We start from the raw sequence: 19,071 nt of genomic DNA, 5'->3' as shown, positions 1-19,071 counted from the left end.
CCTATTTCAAAAATAGGTAGGTTTTTCCGACACCACCGTTTACCGGAAACGTCAGTGAAGGGGTTAAGGATTGAATGATATACTACTCGAGTGTCATGATATAAGGCCAACAATGTATGGGCGCCATGTAGCGGGAATTCCGTCCTCCTACAGAACTGTGCATAGAGACCTGGAACCTCGGTGAATTAGGATGGCCCAAAACTCACCTCAGTACCCAAAATCCCCTTACCGAGCAAGCTACAGTGTCTCATTGGTCATAACAAACTCCCAATGCTTAGACAGACCTGAACATGAACTTAGAATACCTCAGGAATCGTGGAACACATGAACACTCTTTCGTTATATAATCATCCCAAACCAGAATGTGGAGTAAAAGAGGACACGTGCATGTTTGAAATATTTATTTACTAATGCAAGGTTCTCAAACGCAGTATCTTGTATAATACTAGCAAACATATTATAAGCAACAAAGTTATCAGCATAGTTATTAGTCCATAAAAGGCGAATGGGGACAGCATACTAAGATTCTGGAATGAATAGAAATTAACAATGTCTAATTCACAACCTCCCTATTTAGCATAGTATTTTATATCTATGAAGGTCTCATTTGGGTTTTAGCAGGGCGGGCCCATACCTCAAAATCTCAGTGGCAGGAGGATCACATCACCTTCCACCAGCTCTCTGCATGCGAAGCACATCAAGTGTGTTTTTGTGCGTTCAGCACAACAATATAAAACTCGCCTAGAGCCAGATTTTGGCAGCAGCATGTGTGTTATGTCTATAGGGGTGCGAAGATCAGACCTTACAACAACACTGGGTTAAGTTATCTGTGTAGCCTTCAGCACTCGCTGTGCAGACAGAGTGCAGAACCATACTGATATCAGAGCAATAACATATTATTTCTCTAGTAAATCACGAAGCTCTTCTGGGTTGAAAGCTAAAACAACAATTATGTGTTGTGTGCAAAAGTGAAGCAAGAATGAAAACGGCGTGCAAACATTTAATAAACTCATGCTAACTTAACACAGTTTGTATAAAAGAAGTAGCTATATGACAGCACCTAACACATCAGTTCAATATCCACGGACCCACATCACACAGCATTTGCACGTAGTGTGTTTAATTTTACAGTTTCGGCAGTTCCTATCTACCTGAGGTCACCGCTTGTATACAAGTGCAGCCAATTGACCCTAGGATATTAGAACATTCTGCTGTAGTACAGATGTTTCCTCTGCTGGCATTAGCTGTCTGGGTGTCCAAAAGGAAAGTACATGCTGCTCACTCTGTCCCTGCAAAGCATCCATCACTTGGCAGACTATTTTGCTAAAGGTTAACTGAGAAATGCCACACACAGATCCTACTGTCTGCTGTGTGGTGCTTCTTGCAAAGATTTCCAGTGCTTCTTAAATTTTCAGGCAGGGCAGAAGGTAGTGGAATCCTTTGTTGTGCTCCAAGGGTATCCATAATAGTGAAAACATGTTTTTTATGGTGCCCACATTAAGCCTGTGTATCCTCTGGATCTCAAGTTGACTCATGTGTATGGGTTCCAGCATTGCTCTGCCAATTCTGGCTGTTTTCCTGTTTTGCTGCACCATTTGACATAATTGATTGATGGCCTGGTTTCCAACTTCATTCTGTGTAGGGTTTGTTGTAACAGAACTTGTATCTGACATAGCATTATATAGTAGCCTAGCAGTGCTGCATCTACGTGGTATATTGCAGAGTATAAGTGTTAGCTGCTGCAAGCAACCTGTGATAGCTTCATCTGTCCCTGGTGATTATGTAGTCTGCCCCTGTGTGCAGGTGTGTGGTATCTTACTATTTTCTTCTCAGTGTATGTACTGTTTTTTCCATTATCATGGTTTTTGGATTTTCCTATTGTTTTACAACTATCCTTCCATTCTCTACACTTTCACAAATTCTTACCACCCCCTTTTAACTGGTGGTATTTTAAGTTTGTTAATGACTTCTCATACTTGTAATTAGGTCTTATTTACCACAAGTTACTTTTCACATGTAAATAGTGCATGCATTAAATAGCACGTGCATTTAATAGCGCTTGTTGCCTGCTGCTATGCAGTATTGAGCACATTTGCTAAATAACAGATGCCATTTTTAACTCAATTCATTAAACCTCAGGTTCCCAAACTGTGCGCCGTAGCTCCCTGGGAAGCCGTCAAACCTAGCTAGGGGAGCCACACACCAAGGATTTTAATGCATTTAATGTTGAAGGGTCTGTTAGCTTCAGTTAAACTAATTAGACTTACAAAGGATGATGTAGATGATTTGTAAGTGACAAGCCTAAAGCTGTAAACGTAGTGCCTAATTGATGGCATGAAGAGGGAGATGACCTCCATATTTTACTGGATCCCCACATTCCAACAGTCCCAAAGTAAGCAGAAGATGCCTGATTTATTTTGTTAAACTGATGAATAGTTTTGTTTTTTTCAAATGTATTTCACACCAATGCAAGTTATCAGGAAAGTACAGTTGTCCTGTATAATAACCACACTAAGTATTGGCACTTGGACTTGAATCATAGGTACTTCCAGTACACATTCTTTTCAGTACACACACTTTTCCAGACAGGCCTGCTCTCTTCTTGAGCACAGGGAAGTAAAACACCATATACGACATAATGCTAACATTTTGAAGCAAAAAAGAGGGACGTTTAAAAAAAATTAAAGAAATTTATTTGACTTGCATTGATTTGCAGTCGATTTTAGTGAGGAGACAGCAAAAATAAAGCTGCCTGTGGTTTAAAAAATCGGAAGTATCCCTGTTGAGACAGGTGTGTTGGCACGTATGACATGGGTAGAAATGGAAGTGCATGCAAATATACTTCAAGCTCAGAAACACTTTGGCAATGGGGTTTACATGCCCAGAGGTGCTATCTAGAACTGTAAGTAGGATAAAAAAAGTTTGAGAGGGTACTCTAAAAAAGGCACGGGCAAAGAAGTCTAACTAGGGATAATTTATTATAGGTGCCGCCTTAGTAATATGAAACACCCTGCGTATATGATTATAATACCTCGATCAGCTTCATCCCACTTATTTTCAGGGAGAAAAATGCCAGTACTCCTGAGGCCAGGCTTACATCCACCCCACTCTCCCAAAAAAGTAACAGTAGGGAGCCACGGGCAATGGACAATTGGTCAAGGGAACTGCGGGTTGAAAACATTTGATAACCACTGGTTTTAAACTAATGGGATATTGATCCCCTGCCTGTGGTAACTACTACGATGTCTAACTCATAAATAGGAACAACGTCTCCTCCAGAAAATCTCCAGGAGAAACGTTAGAGGTCTATTGTGTTTCAGCAGACCTTGTAATGATCAGTGGGGTCAGTAATTTTGTTATCAGCCCCATCAGAAATTCCTGAACACTGATAAAGAGGCCTTACAAATTGATCTTTGACTATTGGGACTGTTTTACACAATTTTGTCATCATAGTTGTAGCCATCCTGAGAACATGAGGGGTTAGTAATGTGACCTTTGTTTGCTTCCAAAACAAGATTACTAATGTTCTGTACTAGTAGGGACACTCGTTTTCTGTACCAGTAGGGGCGGTCTTTTGTCCATAGTTTGGATTTCCTTCTGTAAGTTGCAAGGCCCTCTTCTAACCACACTTCCTCCTGGAGAGGTTTCAAAACCTTGAGAATAACTTTCAGCTGTGCTGGAGTCCAGTATCACTTGCAACATGACTAGTACCCTGCTTCCTGATCATTGATCTCTTGTTCAATCCTTGGTGCTCTACAGAATAGGCTAATGTAACTTTTTCTTGACCGGTCTCCCAAATACCCATTTCACCCCTCTGAAATCAGTCCTACACTGGGTGGAACATTTTGCTAATGGGCCAAAGGCAATTATCAAATCTCACCTATGGTGGTTACTTTTTTCTGGCTACCCATTGAAGCCAGGAACAAATACAAGATGGCTTGTATCACTCACAAGGCACTACACTCATCCACTCCTCGTTACCTAGAAGCCAACTTAAGCTACCTGGAGGCTTCAGACCTAAACGAAATGCAGAAGCTTTGTTCTATGGACCTTCAAACTTTGAAAAGGAAGTACTTATTGCATAATCTTTCTCAGGGACTGTGACCAGAATATGGAACTCCTTCCCTCTGAACCTATGCACTACCACCTCACTGGGGATCTTTAAAACAGTGATGAAAACCCTGCTCCTTCAAAGACATATTTCCTAAATGTCACCGGAGTTAACCTCTCCAGTGGAAATGTACTCTTAATTCTAAGGTCCCCTTAACTAAACTCTAAATGCTTAGGTTAACTGCATTACCTCACTAGTTGATAAAAAAATGCTCACTGCTCTTACTTATACTACCTACTTCCTCGAATAACTGTCATTCTATATCTTATAACACGATTTGCTATTCTGTGATCTTGCACTCTCTGCAGCACACAGCTGTAATTCTGTCCCCTCTGAAATGACCTGCTATTTTGAGTCTCATGTTTTATTGTAAAGCTTTCCAGCATATTTGGGTAATGTTTGTGCTATGTGAAAATGCATAAATAAATAAATATATGGGTAAACAACTGCTCTCTCCCATATCCCTTGCAATTCCAAACTGTCTGTTAGTTTAATTGTTTCCTTCTTCCATGCCAAAACACACAAGTATCTTTAGACAATTCAGTGTCAAGAATATTGTAAAGGTGTAGTGTTGGTTATTTTGTGCTTCAAAATCTACCCCTGCTCCAAAAGGAGCTCTGGTGTAGTTAATTTTATTATACTCTAGGCTTTTACCATGGAACACCTCTGTGATTCACTCATACTCCTAATAAAGTATGTTTCTGTATCTCTCATGAATATTACGCCCTTTGGATTATCCCTAGATGTGAATATTCATGGAAGACTACTAATTGTTGCTCAATGGAGTGCTTTAGAAAATCTACTACATACACACTCAATGCTGACGGAGAATATTGCGAACTGTTACTGACGTTTCTTTTTTCAAATTCAGTGAAGGTCCATTGTGTATCACTGGAACATATCGGATGCGTTCCTCCAGTTGCAATCCATTTAGAAATTGTTGCCCACCTCAAAAATGTGACTTTCCTGGTTTGCTTTTTTGGAACTTTGAGCTCTAATTGTTTGGAGAGGTTATATCATTGGTTGAGCCGTTAGTCCTTTCGAGGTTATTAATTCACTCATATTACATTCTTTGATGGTTGCTTTCTAAAACGTGCCTTGTGTCCTGATAATGACCTTTGAGTGAGAAGGTCAAAATGCGTCGACGTTCCCTTTGGCAATTTAAGAGGACGCAGTCACAGTATTATTGATCCTGTAATTTAGTGGACAATTTGTTTACCATTCCTCTGCCATGGTGTCTGTTTGTATACACTGATTTTTTGTCTTTATATGTTGATTATGTGTAAATCCATGATGGCCATGTTATATGTTTGCACTATGTGTGATCTTTTTTGTGTTTTGCAATAAGTTATTTTAATACCCCGAAGTTGCTTCGAAAAATGCTTTGTCTGTGGGTACCTTCATCTTCACCTTAATTTTGTATGTGGTGAAACCTGATTCTTTTATAAAAACAATCTTCCTTGAATCACTGCAGCTATAATATTGTTTAGTGCCCAAGGTTCTGGGTAATAGGGCTGCCTCTATTGCAGACAGCCATTGCTTGATTTTGGTTGGGACAAAGTTTCACCCATAGTTGTTGAAAAATCACACATAATTACACTGAATTTATGAAAATGTCACACACAACAATCTGAAACCTTGGCAGCTATGCTGCTACTCTGCTGCCTCGGTGAGAAAGGCTGGACCAGCATCTTCAACCCAGGACCCCTGGAGTGACTCCAAGGACTAGTTGACTGGCCTCCTAATCAGAGTCTCAGAGACAGAAAAGGCTCAAACTACCTTGAACCCAATACCTGGTCTCTGCCTACTGTGAGTCCTGCCCCCCAAGTGGTACCATCCCTAGTCCTGGACCCTTGAACTGGGCCTGTCCAGCTGTGGTATTGTGGGTAGAACTGATCCGGCTCAACACACCCCAGTGCAGCTCTGCATCAGAGCCACTGCTGCGTGATGCATCTCTGACACAGGACCTTGCAGCTCCTTGGAAAAACCACGGTGTGACACATCCTGGACACTGGACTTCACATCACAGCCCTAAAACTCCTCAGAACTGCCGCTGCATGATGCATCCTCGACGCAGAACCTCACATCGCTGCAACTCCCTAAAATTGCCACTACACAATGCATCCTCACCGCAGGACATCACATCGCAGCCTGCAGCTCGGCACAACCGTCACAACATGACACATCCTCAATGCGGGATTTCGCAACTCTCCGCAACCAGGATTTAAGGTACTTTGTTCAGCAGGTCTAACTTTCTTCCTGTATCTTGCCCACACTCAGCCAGAACGTGTGACTTTGTCCTAGTCCGGTTTGACCAGATAACCACAATTGACATTTTGTGCGTTTAAGCACTGTTTTTACTTAAATCTTTAAAATTGCTTATATCCAGTTCTACTAATTGGATTTTTGTCATTCTAATGTCAAATAATGTATTACCTTTTACTCTATTTTCTTCTAAATTGTCATGGTATTTTTCTTGTGTTGTATTTTCACTTTATTGCTATTTTCTTTCAGCATATATACTGTACAAATTGCCTCTAAGTTAAACATGGCTGCTTTTGTTCCAAACTACTAGAGGATTAAGCACAGGTTAATTTGGGGTTTGCTTGTGTTTCACTCTGACAAGAATTGTGGCTGCTGTTGAGTAGGGTTTCACAACCCTCAACCAGTCACCCATTTTCTTACAAAACCATTTCAAGATGTCGGCAAGGAATTGAAGCTTGCAGCAGTGATGCCTGGCCCTCTGCATAAGGAAGTTGTGGTCCATTAGCGATAGCAATGGAACTGCTGATACTCTCATTACTTAATTAGCTGTAGTCTGCATTTGCAGGTGAACTACTGTGGGATGAAAGTCGGACTTCTCTGAATGGAGACACCTCACTGATGACCTCAGCAACCACTAGCTTCTCGATGCCACACAGTGTAGATTCAGGCCCAGCCACAGTACAGAAGAGCACTCATTGCTGCCACAGATGACATTTACATGATCCTTGACAGAGGAGACGCAGCAGCCCTCTTTCTCCTGAACCTCTCTGCAGCAGTTGACCAGGTCTCACACCCCATCCTCATCAAGTGTTTGCATAAGATTGGCAGCCAATGACCTGCTCACCCTGGACCTGCTCTTTCTTAATAGATGGAATACAAGCTGTCAGCCGGGCACCTTACGCCTCAGAAGCCTGCAAAATCATCTGCGGAGTTCCTCAAGGTTCATCGATCAGCCCCACCCACTTCAATGCATAGATAATCTCTTTGGCCAAAGTAATTCGCACACATAACATCAACATCTTTATTTGAGCAATTAAGGGTGAGAGGCCTGTTGGTATAGTGAAGAAGGTCACAAATTAATTAAGGATATCACAAGTGTTTTGGTGAAGGTGAGACAATTTGCTCTTGTGGCGTTACATACTTTCTGCTTCCTTCCCTGTTTTCCTGAGGGCACTGGTGGCGGCAATCACCTCCTGTGACCTGTGGCAAAAGCAAAATAACCGCATTATCACCTTACCTGGAGAAGAACAGCCTCCCAAACCACAATAGACCCCTGAGGAATATCAAATCATACATTGTTTTGTTTATACATCTTAACAATAAAAGTCAACATAAGTAAATCAGACAAACCTCTTAAGCCATATTTCAGCCCATCCCTCTTCAAGGCTCTTTTTTCCATTATTGCATAGGAGAAAACTGAAATACACGAGGATGCGTGCTGCACAAAAATCTTACTTGTGTTTGACTTATTGAACTATAATGTTGCTCAATGTAAAATAAAAGTATATCCCACTTATAGGTTGCACATGACAATGGGCTTTCCTCTTAGTTCACTAATAGTCACTTGAAATAAAAACCTCTGAATACATTTATATTATCTGATGTACTAAAGTGAAACGCTTGTCAAAGTATACTTTTTTGAGTTTTGAAGACACTTTATCATATTTTTACATAATATCTGTTGCATGATTTTCATGCCAAATGTTCCAATGGCTCAGCTTGTGCCTTTTCTCTTGTAACCAAGTTGGGCTGTTGGAGCAAAGACAGACTCTTAACTCTGCTCTCCCTGTTAATGTGTTGCCTCACCCACAGTACTGCGTATAACAGTAACTTAAGTTCCCCTTCTTTCAGTATCTCGCTCTGGGGAGCAACATCCTGTTTTCCGAGATTCCGGCCAGTTTACTCGGGTCTCAGAAGGATAACTATTCTTACTTCTGGTTTAAATAAGGAAGGATTGTGCATGAGTGACCCCAAGAAGTTGTTGAAAGTTTCCTCTGCATTTTTGTAGCATAACATGACAAAATACATCACTAAACTCTTTGTGCCTCATTTTTGTGTTTTTTGCCACAGTGCAGCACAGCAGACATTGCTACTGCGCTGCCTTATGGTAAAAGAAAAGGGCAGGAATGCATTGTATCTATTAGATATGGCGCATTCCTGTCCTTTTCCCATGCGCCTGTGCACAATGGGATGCCATGCGCCAAAGCAGGCACCTTTGCACCGTGGTACAAGGGTGCCTGCATTGCGGGATGAATATTTTAGCGTAGGAAGGAAAACCTTCCTACAAAAAAACAATCACAAAAGGCTTTTTTCTCTTTCTATGTGTGCTGCAGAATGCTGCACACGTAGAAAGAGGAAAAACGAGGTGAAACAAAGACATTTCTCTTCTTTGTGCCTCCCTTACACCTCCCCCAGGTAGGTGTACATTTTTAGAGCTACCTCAGACTTAAGATTTCTTGTAAATCTGGGGCAGTGTCAAAACGCCATGGATGTTGCTGGGAACACCCCCAGCAACACTCATGGAACGACACTATCATGCAGTTTTCTGCATGAAAGAGGGACATTTTTACAAGACCATGAAAAGCCACCTAAAGTGGCTTTACGCGGCCTTATAAATATGCCAGTGGCACAATGTGCCACCGGAACATCAAAAAAGTGACATTATGGCGGTTTAATAGTGCTTTTAGGGCCCGATTATTAAAAAATCCAAGCATCACACAAAGGACAAGTGTCACAAATGAGCCATGCCCATTCAGCTGGAAAGTGGTATGGGTGTAGTATGTGGCTGGTGTTGCATTTAGGCGCATACTAACACTAGGTCATGGTGTGGTAACCACTGTTATTAATAGAGAGCACATAAATGACTACTAAATTTGCACAGACACCCAATCTTACTCATAAAACTACATAGCACATAAAAGATAATGTGTGGAAATTGGATTTTAGCGAATATTTGTCATTTGCGCATCACCAAGATCCTATTTAAATCTTTGTTTCCATCACACTTTAGAATAAAAAATAAAGCCCTTGACTTTTGCTTTAAATTTATTTTGAAATTTCTGTAGAGTTTGTATATAGTTATTTAAAAATGTTGTTGTGGGTTGGAAGAACACAACATCCAGCCCTTCCTTTCACACCAGCAAGATTTTCACATGGTTCTTTTTACAAAATTCTCAAATTATGCAGTAAGCAAAAGAAAACACCAGTCCCGTGTTAAAAGCACGAGCAGTGATTTATCAGTAGACTAGACCACCATTTGACTTCTGTCTTGGAACGCACAGCAAATGTGACAAGATAAAAACAATATTTAAAAGTCATTTTGTTAATGCTTGTTCAGCTTTGTAACTCCAGCAGGGTTATTTAGGTGCCCTTTTAGGGCTGAAGGGGTTGTAGTGGGTGTGCCCTCTCCCACTTCTGGGACCTGGTGCATTCCACCAGCTGCACAACTGGTAGCATGCTCCACATTAGCCTTCCTAAATCTCTTATTCAACTTCAACTAGTTCAGAATGCAGCTCTCCACTTCATCTTACAAATCTGAGAAAATTATGTGACATCACTCCACATTTTGCTTTGGTGCACTGGCTTCCTACTGTCAAATGCTGCCAGTTCAAATGTCTCTGATTTTGCCACAAGGTATTTCATCAAAATGACCCACTGTGTCTGCAAAAACTTGTTTGCAGGTATGCTACAGCAAGAGCCCTGAATTTGACATCTACTAGCATTTTAGCAGTGGCGTCTGGGACTGATCGCGGGTGGGGGCGTAGTGAGGGTTTAAAAAAAGAAAACATTCTTACCTGTTTGCCGCGTCCTCCTCGTCTCTCCTCCATCGTATCTTCATGCTGGAACAGGGAAGCAGGAAGCACCCATCTCCCAGGTTCCCCATAGCCAATCACAACGCTGATTGGTCTGAGCGCATGAATGTTTGGCCAAGCATTCATGCGCACTTGGAGTGGGCAAACCACTCCTCCCCTGACCTGCTCTGAGAGCAGAGCAGAGCAGCCCCACCCCGCCCGCAGAGCTGCAGCAGAAGAGAAACATAAAATGATAATAACAACCAGTTATTATCATTTTATGTTTCCTTTATTTACACTGCTCAAAAGCAGTGGGGCGGAGGAGCCGCCACTGCCTTTTAGTTGTTCTCCATATTTAAAATGCGCCGGGAAAGGCAGCTGCTCCTTTAAATACCTCACTGATAGCTCTGGAATGGAGGTCCTCCTTTGCTGCTCTCTTTTTTAGTTTGCAAGTGCTTTATCCTTCTGCTTTTTCTGCTTTCAGAGGGTTCCAGCACCACAACATGCATAATTGAGTAGCAGTGCGCATTAATACATGTAATTTAATTTATATCATTCATACCTATTATTTCTGTTAGAACATGACTCACCTGGAACGAGCAGGGCTTAGCAGACTCTTATTCGTCCTGACTGTTAAAAACAAAATAAACTTTGTTCTTTTAATTAATATGCTTGCCACTGTTTGCTACCTTTCTGCCTGTCTTTTGTGGTGGCAAGTGGGTGTTTGTACAATGTTAGCGAAATTACTTCTGGTGCCATTTTTCAAGTAAACACAGGCATACATGTTTCTGGGAACTGGCTCTGAAGTCTCAGTGGGGTAATACAGAGCTCTGTGTTTGACTCCATGTTCACAGGTTTAAACAACACTGGATCCACCCAGACTTTCATTCTTCAAGGGAAGATAAAATGAGAACCACTGGGAATACTAACAATAAGCATCAGGGGCCGTAATATGGACGTGGCACCTTGTACCCGCTTGCACCACAGCTCATCATTAACAGGTGCGCCAGGCTCAAACAGGGCCAAAGCACGCTAGCGCGCCATTACAATGAATACGTTGCCTCCAGGGTAGCCGTAAACTTGTGCTGCCCTGGTAGCAGCGAATTCAGTGAAATACGGTGCAGCTGCTTCAAAGCCACTGTGTGTTTTTCGGTGCAGGGGCAACCCACCTGCAATGTAAAGAAGGGAGAGAGACCTCACTGCAGGTGGAAGCTGTGAGTCAGTGCACTCACCTGCACTGGGATGTCCCAGGGTCCATGGGACCCACTTTCCCCCCTCCAGAGGCTGCTTTCGGGAGGCACACTGACCGTGTACAAGCCTTTGTGGTGCACTGTGAATGGGCCTCCCAAGGGCCTGTTTGCGTATGCGCACACATCTATAATACGGCGCAGACATAGTGGCAAAGAGGTTCCCCCAATTGCATGGGGCCACATCCCCATGAAAATGAGGGAATACCCTCTCATAATAGCTTGGGGGCTACATTTGTCCCAATACTAACAGCATTACAGAAGGGGACCCATAAGCCTCTGCAGCCCCTTATTTAACAACAATGTGACCGGCAGATGGACATGACCTTTGCACTCCAGGGGCACAAAGTATAATACTGTCCCTGTTATTTAGCACTAAGATACCACAGGAGAAACAAATGAACATGTTAATGCGTTTGATTTCAATACAAAACGTTTTTTAACCAAAAATACATTTTACTTAAACTAATATAACCTTCCTTTTTTTCAGATACCGAGAAGCCGCCGTGTCCCGGACTTGGCCTTCTATTTACTTTACTTTCTACCCTTTTATTCTCATCTGGTGCTGTATTGGTAAAGAAGATTGAAAATGTCCACTCGGTGGAAATAAGTGCAATTCGCTGTGTCTTCCAAATGCTGTTCATCCTCCCTCTATTAACATATTACAAGTAAGTGTTGCTTCACCTCTTTATCAGCCTGTTCGAAGGAGCCATTTAATCATTTAAGGGCTGGTTTCATGTGATAACAGTTTGTCCTTGATACAGTTGCGCACATGACCATGAGGAAAAGGATCAGCGTTCATGAGTCATTCAACAATCTAAAGCAAATACAAAAAGCAAATGCTTTTCAAGCGTTGACCTTCGAGCTGTGCAGCACTCTTCAGTATCTGCCAAGTCACATTCCATCTTGTTGAGCATATCAAAAAAATGGAACAATGTCCTCGCATGCCATTGAAACAGGGCCACTGATATCGTTTTCGCACATTGTTTTCACTTACCATGTGGAGTGCTAGGGCCACGTCTGGAGTGGGTGATACTAACAGAGGCAGCCCATCATAGCGGGTGAAGGGGCTCCACCCACCAATTCCCACCCCACCTACTACCCTCTTTTTCAAAGTATAATGAGTGTCTGTCAGGCTGAGGAAAACGTCAGCCTGACAGACACTCACAATGTCAGGGCCAGGCATCCAGGCGCTTTACATACGATAATGCACAGGCACCTCATAGACTGAGCCAAGGTAGGCCCGGCTGAAGATCTCGCTTCCCTGAGGGCAATAACACCATCAGCCTGCCAAAGCCCTGCAAGGCTGCTACCGCTCATGGTGAGGGATAGCGTTATCAATAGAGTCAGCCCAGGGCTCTTCATCTTTGACCCCTGAAGTGAAATAAACCGAATTCCTAATCCTGAGGTTTCACATCACACAGGAAACTACAAGGTACTGAACAGATTTACTCGGAAATAACCACAGCAATTCAAAAAGCAGGGTGTCGGGAATATTCTTCATTCACATCAAGTTACATACACTTGTCAGCCAAGCCGGTTATAGTGACCATACATCTCATCAAGTGAGAGCTAGGTGGTTTGGGAAACAGCCATTACAACGCAACTAAAACAACGCACTACCATTACAACAAAACTTTTACAACACAGGATCCATTAAAATGCATGCTATTACAACGCATCTGCTATTACAACACATGCCATTACAACGTAAGTATGGGTAAGTATTTAATTACATTTTAACCCCTTCGCCCACCAACACTTACCCTACTATTACGCCCCCCTGGAGTTAGAATACTAATTTTAACCCCTACACTATCCAACACTTACCCTACTATTACACCCCCCTGGAGTTAGAATAGTAATTTTAACCCCTACACTATTCAACACTTACCCTACTATTACATTCCCATTATTAAAAAAAAAAAAAAACTTACCCATACTTACGTTGTAACGGCATGCGTTGTAATAGCAGCTGCGTTGTAATGGCATGCGTTGTAATGGCATGCGTTATAATGGATCCTGCGTTGTAAAAGATTTGTTGTAATGGTATGCGTTGTGAATGTATGAGTTGTAACGTTATACATCCGGTGGTTTTATACTCTGTGGAAATAAATAACCTCCCAATTACACCTCTTGCCTTCCCTAGTGAGAATGAAGAAAAGCAAAGGAGGCAAAACAGAGTCTTGTGAGCTGATGTGGGGGGCAAATCTCCCACAGCACTTACAGGTCCAATAAGATCCAAGTAAGCCCACTCTCCTTGTGTAACAACTGTGGCCTGTCCCGATATGTGTACAATGTCTGAGGGGGCCCTCCCGTCCATGAACACGAGGCAGAGTGCCATCTTCCTTGCTGTCACCCACAAGTCAACATTTCACATGACTAGTCTATATCCTCAAATATAGGGATTTGTCCTCTCATTATCTCGTTGCACCCCAATCTCCACTTGCCTCCTAAATGTCAATAAAAGTAATCCTCTAAAGAATCCCTTATTGTTGGATAGGAATACCCTCACCCACTATTATTGGCATGCTTCATCATCGGGCTGCTACTACCCTCCCTGTGTTGCCTTCATCAGGGGTGGAGCGAACCCAACTTTGGGGGCCGGGGTTCAAAAGGTATAAGGTGCAATCTACTTTTTATGGTGATATACTTTTTACGGTGAGAGTGTAGAAGCAGACCGATGCTGAAGCATGCCACGAATAGATGGTGAAGGCAGTCCTATCCCACAATAAGGGATTCCTTAGAGGGTAGCTTTTCTGTTTCCTTTCATCAACCTTGAGGTGTGTGATATTGTAACCAGGGAGGATGGCTGCTGAACGATTACCTTGCGCCTCCTTTTGTGTTAGCTGTCAATAAAAGTAACCCTTACCATAGATGCTATTAATATTGTTTCTGCATTTGTACAACTGAATTCACTTTTCAACATATGGCACCACAGACGAGTTCTTTAATACTCTTCAGTCTGGGCATTGGTGAAAGGATGATCTGGTGTTCCTTTGACTTTAGTGGCTCTCTTTATGCGGACTACTTAAATTATGATCCTCTTATTCTCTCTACCCCTTCCAACTTGGAGCCTATCAAGATAAAGATATAGTACTGACCCGATCAGAAAATATATTTCATATTTGTAGAAAATGATCTACCTGTTAACGGTTTTGGTCCATTCGATACAGAAAAATATGTATCTGCTATTCAAAGCATTCCAAACATCCAAGCTACTTTTACAGATGTTAAAAAATCACGTATTTAAATTTATGATTTTTATTCTCCAAAATTCTACCCTAGATTTTTCCAAATGTATCAAGCAAACCCACAATTTTGGCATAGCTTTACTCTAGTCCCTTTATTCTTAATATATTATAGAACCAATGTGAAAGTGGATGTGGAGTTTCTTTCAATTTCATGGCAATTAAAGAGTTGCTTTAAAATAATTTTTTTTCTGCAAGGATGTACTCTAACAAAGCAATCACTGTGTTTTTCTGGAGTGTGTATCCTACGGCCTTAGAGCTGTGGCTGTAGGTGAATAACCAAAACACTTCTATAGCCAGGGTCATATTATATGTGACCAGCTCCCTATACTCTCATTCCAACATCTTGGGCATTCTTCTGAGATGAATGGCCTACATTCATACAACTTTTCTGGTGTCAGATATAACAGGCAATTCACAAAGAATTGCATTCACCTGAAAAGTGCCCCTTTAAAATCTAGAAAACTTATTCACAAATTGCTGACCATGATGCCTCAGTGAGTGTTAGCCTAAAATTCATAGTCCACATAGCTGCTACGTTTTTTTTCCTGCTGTGTTTTGCTCACAGTAATATAGCATGCTATTTTCCGTCCCTCGATCAAATATTTTTATGCAAATAGTTTTCACACTACGTCCTCTGGATTTCATTTATGTTACTAATCATCCAGAGGAATTGCTTTATTTGGAGATCTGAACTTAAATATTTGCCAAGATCTGTCCTTGCCCTGTTCTTTACATATTCCAGTGGACAGTTCGATCCAATAAAATACACTCTTTCACGAGCCCCATATTAAATTACCCCCATCTCTTTGGGATGCTTTTCTCTAATGAACACCCAAATGTGTACATTACATTATCCCAGTCATTTGTGCAACTTTTGCCAGTATTTTTCTAAATTTACATTATACTATCCATCCCATCTGGATTTCACGCAGTGTCTTCTACCTAGCTAATTTTGGGCTTCATATTTGCTTCAGAAATACTGAAAGGTCAAGACTTATATCTTCTACCATTATCAATATCAACTGTTACCGAAAAGCTTTATTACGGGGAATGAAGCATCTCATAATGTGTTGTATAGTAGCTTGTCAGAGTAGCCTGTCAGAGTAGCCTATCAAAGAAGGTAAAGCCAAAACAAGATATTTTAGGCTATCTGAAAACATGGTCATACTTATCTACGATTTGTTCTGCCAACAAATATGGTGTTGATCATCAATTTTTTAAAGAATTATCTAGATTGAAGGTACATATTGTCATGGAGAAGGCAAAAACAAACAGTGAGAAGATAGATATCTTCGCTAAATCAATCTGCGCTATAAAAATATTCAAAGATATTTACAACTTTCAATGATTCTACCTGTATGTGGACTTTGTGCTGCATAATTCTTGCTGGCATGCAATTCACCAACTGCACCACATAATAATAAGGTACTTATTATACAGCTCTGAAGTTATAGGTGGCAAAGTGCCCATCAGCAGGGTGGATGGAGAGTCAGGGCACATAATGGCAGCTGGGCAAACACCGACATAGGAATGAGCAGTGTTTGCCCCATGGTGAAATGTCTTCAAATCGAGTCTGGCAGCTTTAAGTAATTATTGTAAACTATTATTGTATTTTCCAATGCCTCCAAAACCCAAACTCCAAGCTACTTTTTATGATATCCTAGAAGCATGAAACTTGAAAGGATCTCTCTTATTATGTACACCCTCCAAATCTGTGAATTCGGCTATTTTCTCCAATGCCTGGGCAATATTTTTCTGATCTTCTTTTTAAAACAGTACAATATCATTTGCATTGAGATTTAACCTACTCATTCCTTCTATGTGAGATTGTATGTTCTTGGCTATCACCAAAGGTTCAATAAACACATCAACAAGCAATGGAGGTAATGGGTATATGGGCACCGTCTGAATCTTCCCAGGGTTAATAATAATTGATGATTATACTTCTTTATATCTTTTTTTATTAATCTGATACATGATTGGGGTAGCCCATTTTTTGTCATGGTATTGAATACACATTCATACTCCACAAAGTCAAAGGCCTTTTGTCATCCAGTAATATTATTACTGCAGGCACTTTTATTATTACTGCGGGTACTCTGTGTTTGCAGCAGATCAATAGTTTCTCTAAGAGCTAATCCATTTTGGCCTGAATGAGGATGGTTCTGTGAGAAACTTCCTGATTTTAATAGACTCAATCACCATAACTCCAATTTTAAGTGAGGGGGTCTTTTCTCCTGAGAGGATATGATTCAACAGCTCCTAGAAAGGTTTATTAATTGCAGAACAAAGGTTGTGTACACCTCTATAAGAAGGTCATCCTCCCCACTGGCTTTCCAGGACTTCTGTTCCTTTATTATGTTCTTAATTTATTCTTCTATGAACAGGTTGATCAGCTTATGCAACTACAGGATGGCTAATTTACTCAAATAATGTATAATTCCCTGTCCAGAAATCTCCACGCCTGAACGATATATCTTCTTGTAGTTTTTCAAGTGGAGGTTATTTCTCACCTGTAGGTTTCTAAGTATTTGCTCATTTTCTTGGTTTCTATTCCTGCGTATTTGTTTATTTTAATCCGCCTTGCTTTCTATGCTAATATCTTAACTACTGTTTCCCCTCCTCGTAGCTAGTTTCCCACTCAGAGATCAGGTCACATGCCTCATTTCCCTCAATACTTTGTGAAACATAATTCTCCCCTGGTAATTGATCATACAAACATTCTGATAATTAGGGACTTCAACTAGTGGGCAAATGAGATAATAGGTGAGCAATCATCAACGGATTTCACTGACCTGCTCAGTAGTTTGGTCTTTGCACAACATGTGTTCCTACCTACCCACACCAAAGGCCACACTTTAAATCAAGTCTGGTCCACTAACCTGTCAGTCTCAAACCTAACGGTTTGGCCCTGTGTTTGGGCAGAGCATTACTTAATTAAATCCCTACTTACCAGCCTTGTCCTTTCGAAACCCCCTCTAGTTCAGGCACCGTAGCTAGGAACTGAGCCTGAGTCATATAGAATCTTTCTGCAATTCATTGGCAACAACATTACACAATACTAATATCAGTATAGACTGATATGAATAAGGAATCACAAGCTGGCTAACAAAAGCCAGAGCTACACATGCTCCTGCCGGAAGACCAGACTGCTTCAAATCAATAAAGGGTTCTGGCCCATAATCAGTAAGGCTGGACCAATCTATAATCAATACACCAAAACAAATGCCAATACTGATATTTATTCACCACTTCCCTCCTCACAATCCCACGTGGCACTCGTAGTGATTGTTAAACAAATACATGTTTTCTTTTTATATTTTTTGTCTTTTAAAGAGTTATCTCAAAATAGATCAGTTCATGTTATTATTTTCCTGAACATTCCACACTTTTTTAGGACTACAAAAACAATACACCATATCACACAGATATAACAATCACAAATATGACACTACGTTACATTTCATATTTAAAAACCTTTGCAAAATATGAGCAAGCTCAAATTCCAACAAAACTAGAGAAAGTAAATCAAAGAAAAGAAAAAGAAAAAACAGAAGAGAAACCCAAGGGAAAGGTTGAAAAGGTACACCACAAAATCAAAAGTATATGAGGTGCAACACAGACCCACGGAGAAAGTTGGTCAAACAGTACTGTATTCAGGTCATAAGATACTCAAATTCATTAGTTGTCATAATACGATGTGGACCTGATCCTCAAAATTTATCAAGAACACTTCTTTGGTCAAAAACATTGTCAACGCATTTCAAACCCCAATTGTATTTTAACTGGGTTATCATAAGGACCTGGAAAGAGAGGTGGAAAAAACAAAAGAAAAAGGTGTATGTATTACCATTAAATTAAATCAGTCTTCAAGCACTCCAAAATGCCTCAGCTATTAGGGTTAACCAATTTACCTTGTGTAACCTTTATCCTGGCACCAACTGTGCCACTCGACTGCCAATGTCAACACAAATGCCACTGTCTGAACCAAAAGAGTAAAAAGAAGAAAGGCTTTCAATTTAGAAACCTCAACATACGCAAAGCGGTATGACAAAAAACTCAGTTCAACTTACTTAGAAGTTGCAAGTGGACCTCTAAAGATGTTTTGGGTTAAGATGACAAGGTCAAGCTCCAGTGAACAGCCTTACAAAAAAAGAGCAAATCGGCAAGAGATCAAAACAAGGTTAATTCGGCATTAATTCCCTCTGAACTGAGTTTTCTAAACACAATTCAACATCCCTTCAAGATATGCTGTAATGGCTGAAGAACAAATCTGTACTCTTTGAAAACTATCAAGCCACCATGCGTGTTTGTCAATCTAAAAATGCAGAGAAATAGGAGGATTCAAACATTGTTGTTTGCCAAAAAGATGAAATACCATTACCAAACAAGCCACAGTTCAC

General features: G+C 40.9%; 1 protein-coding gene across 1 annotated transcript in view; it reads left to right on the top strand.

Moving 5' to 3' along the window:
• SLC35G1 (solute carrier family 35 member G1) overlaps nucleotides 1-19,071 on the top strand; it is a 252,519-nt gene that overhangs the window by 100,121 nt on the left and 133,327 nt on the right. The window contains exon 2 of the mRNA XM_086922475.1: nucleotides 11,905-12,082. Within this exon, the coding sequence (XP_086778601.1) occupies nucleotides 11,905-12,082 (178 nt within the window). The remainder of the gene's footprint in view (nucleotides 1-11,904; nucleotides 12,083-19,071) is intronic.

Source organism: Lissotriton vulgaris, chromosome 5 (assembly GCF_964263255.1).
Source record: "Lissotriton vulgaris chromosome 5, aLisVul1.2, whole genome shotgun sequence".
Taxonomy (NCBI): domain Eukaryota; kingdom Metazoa; phylum Chordata; class Amphibia; order Caudata; family Salamandridae; genus Lissotriton; species Lissotriton vulgaris.
The sequence above is the reverse complement of the archived record's forward strand: the minus strand, read 5'-3'. Positions and strand labels throughout refer to the sequence as shown.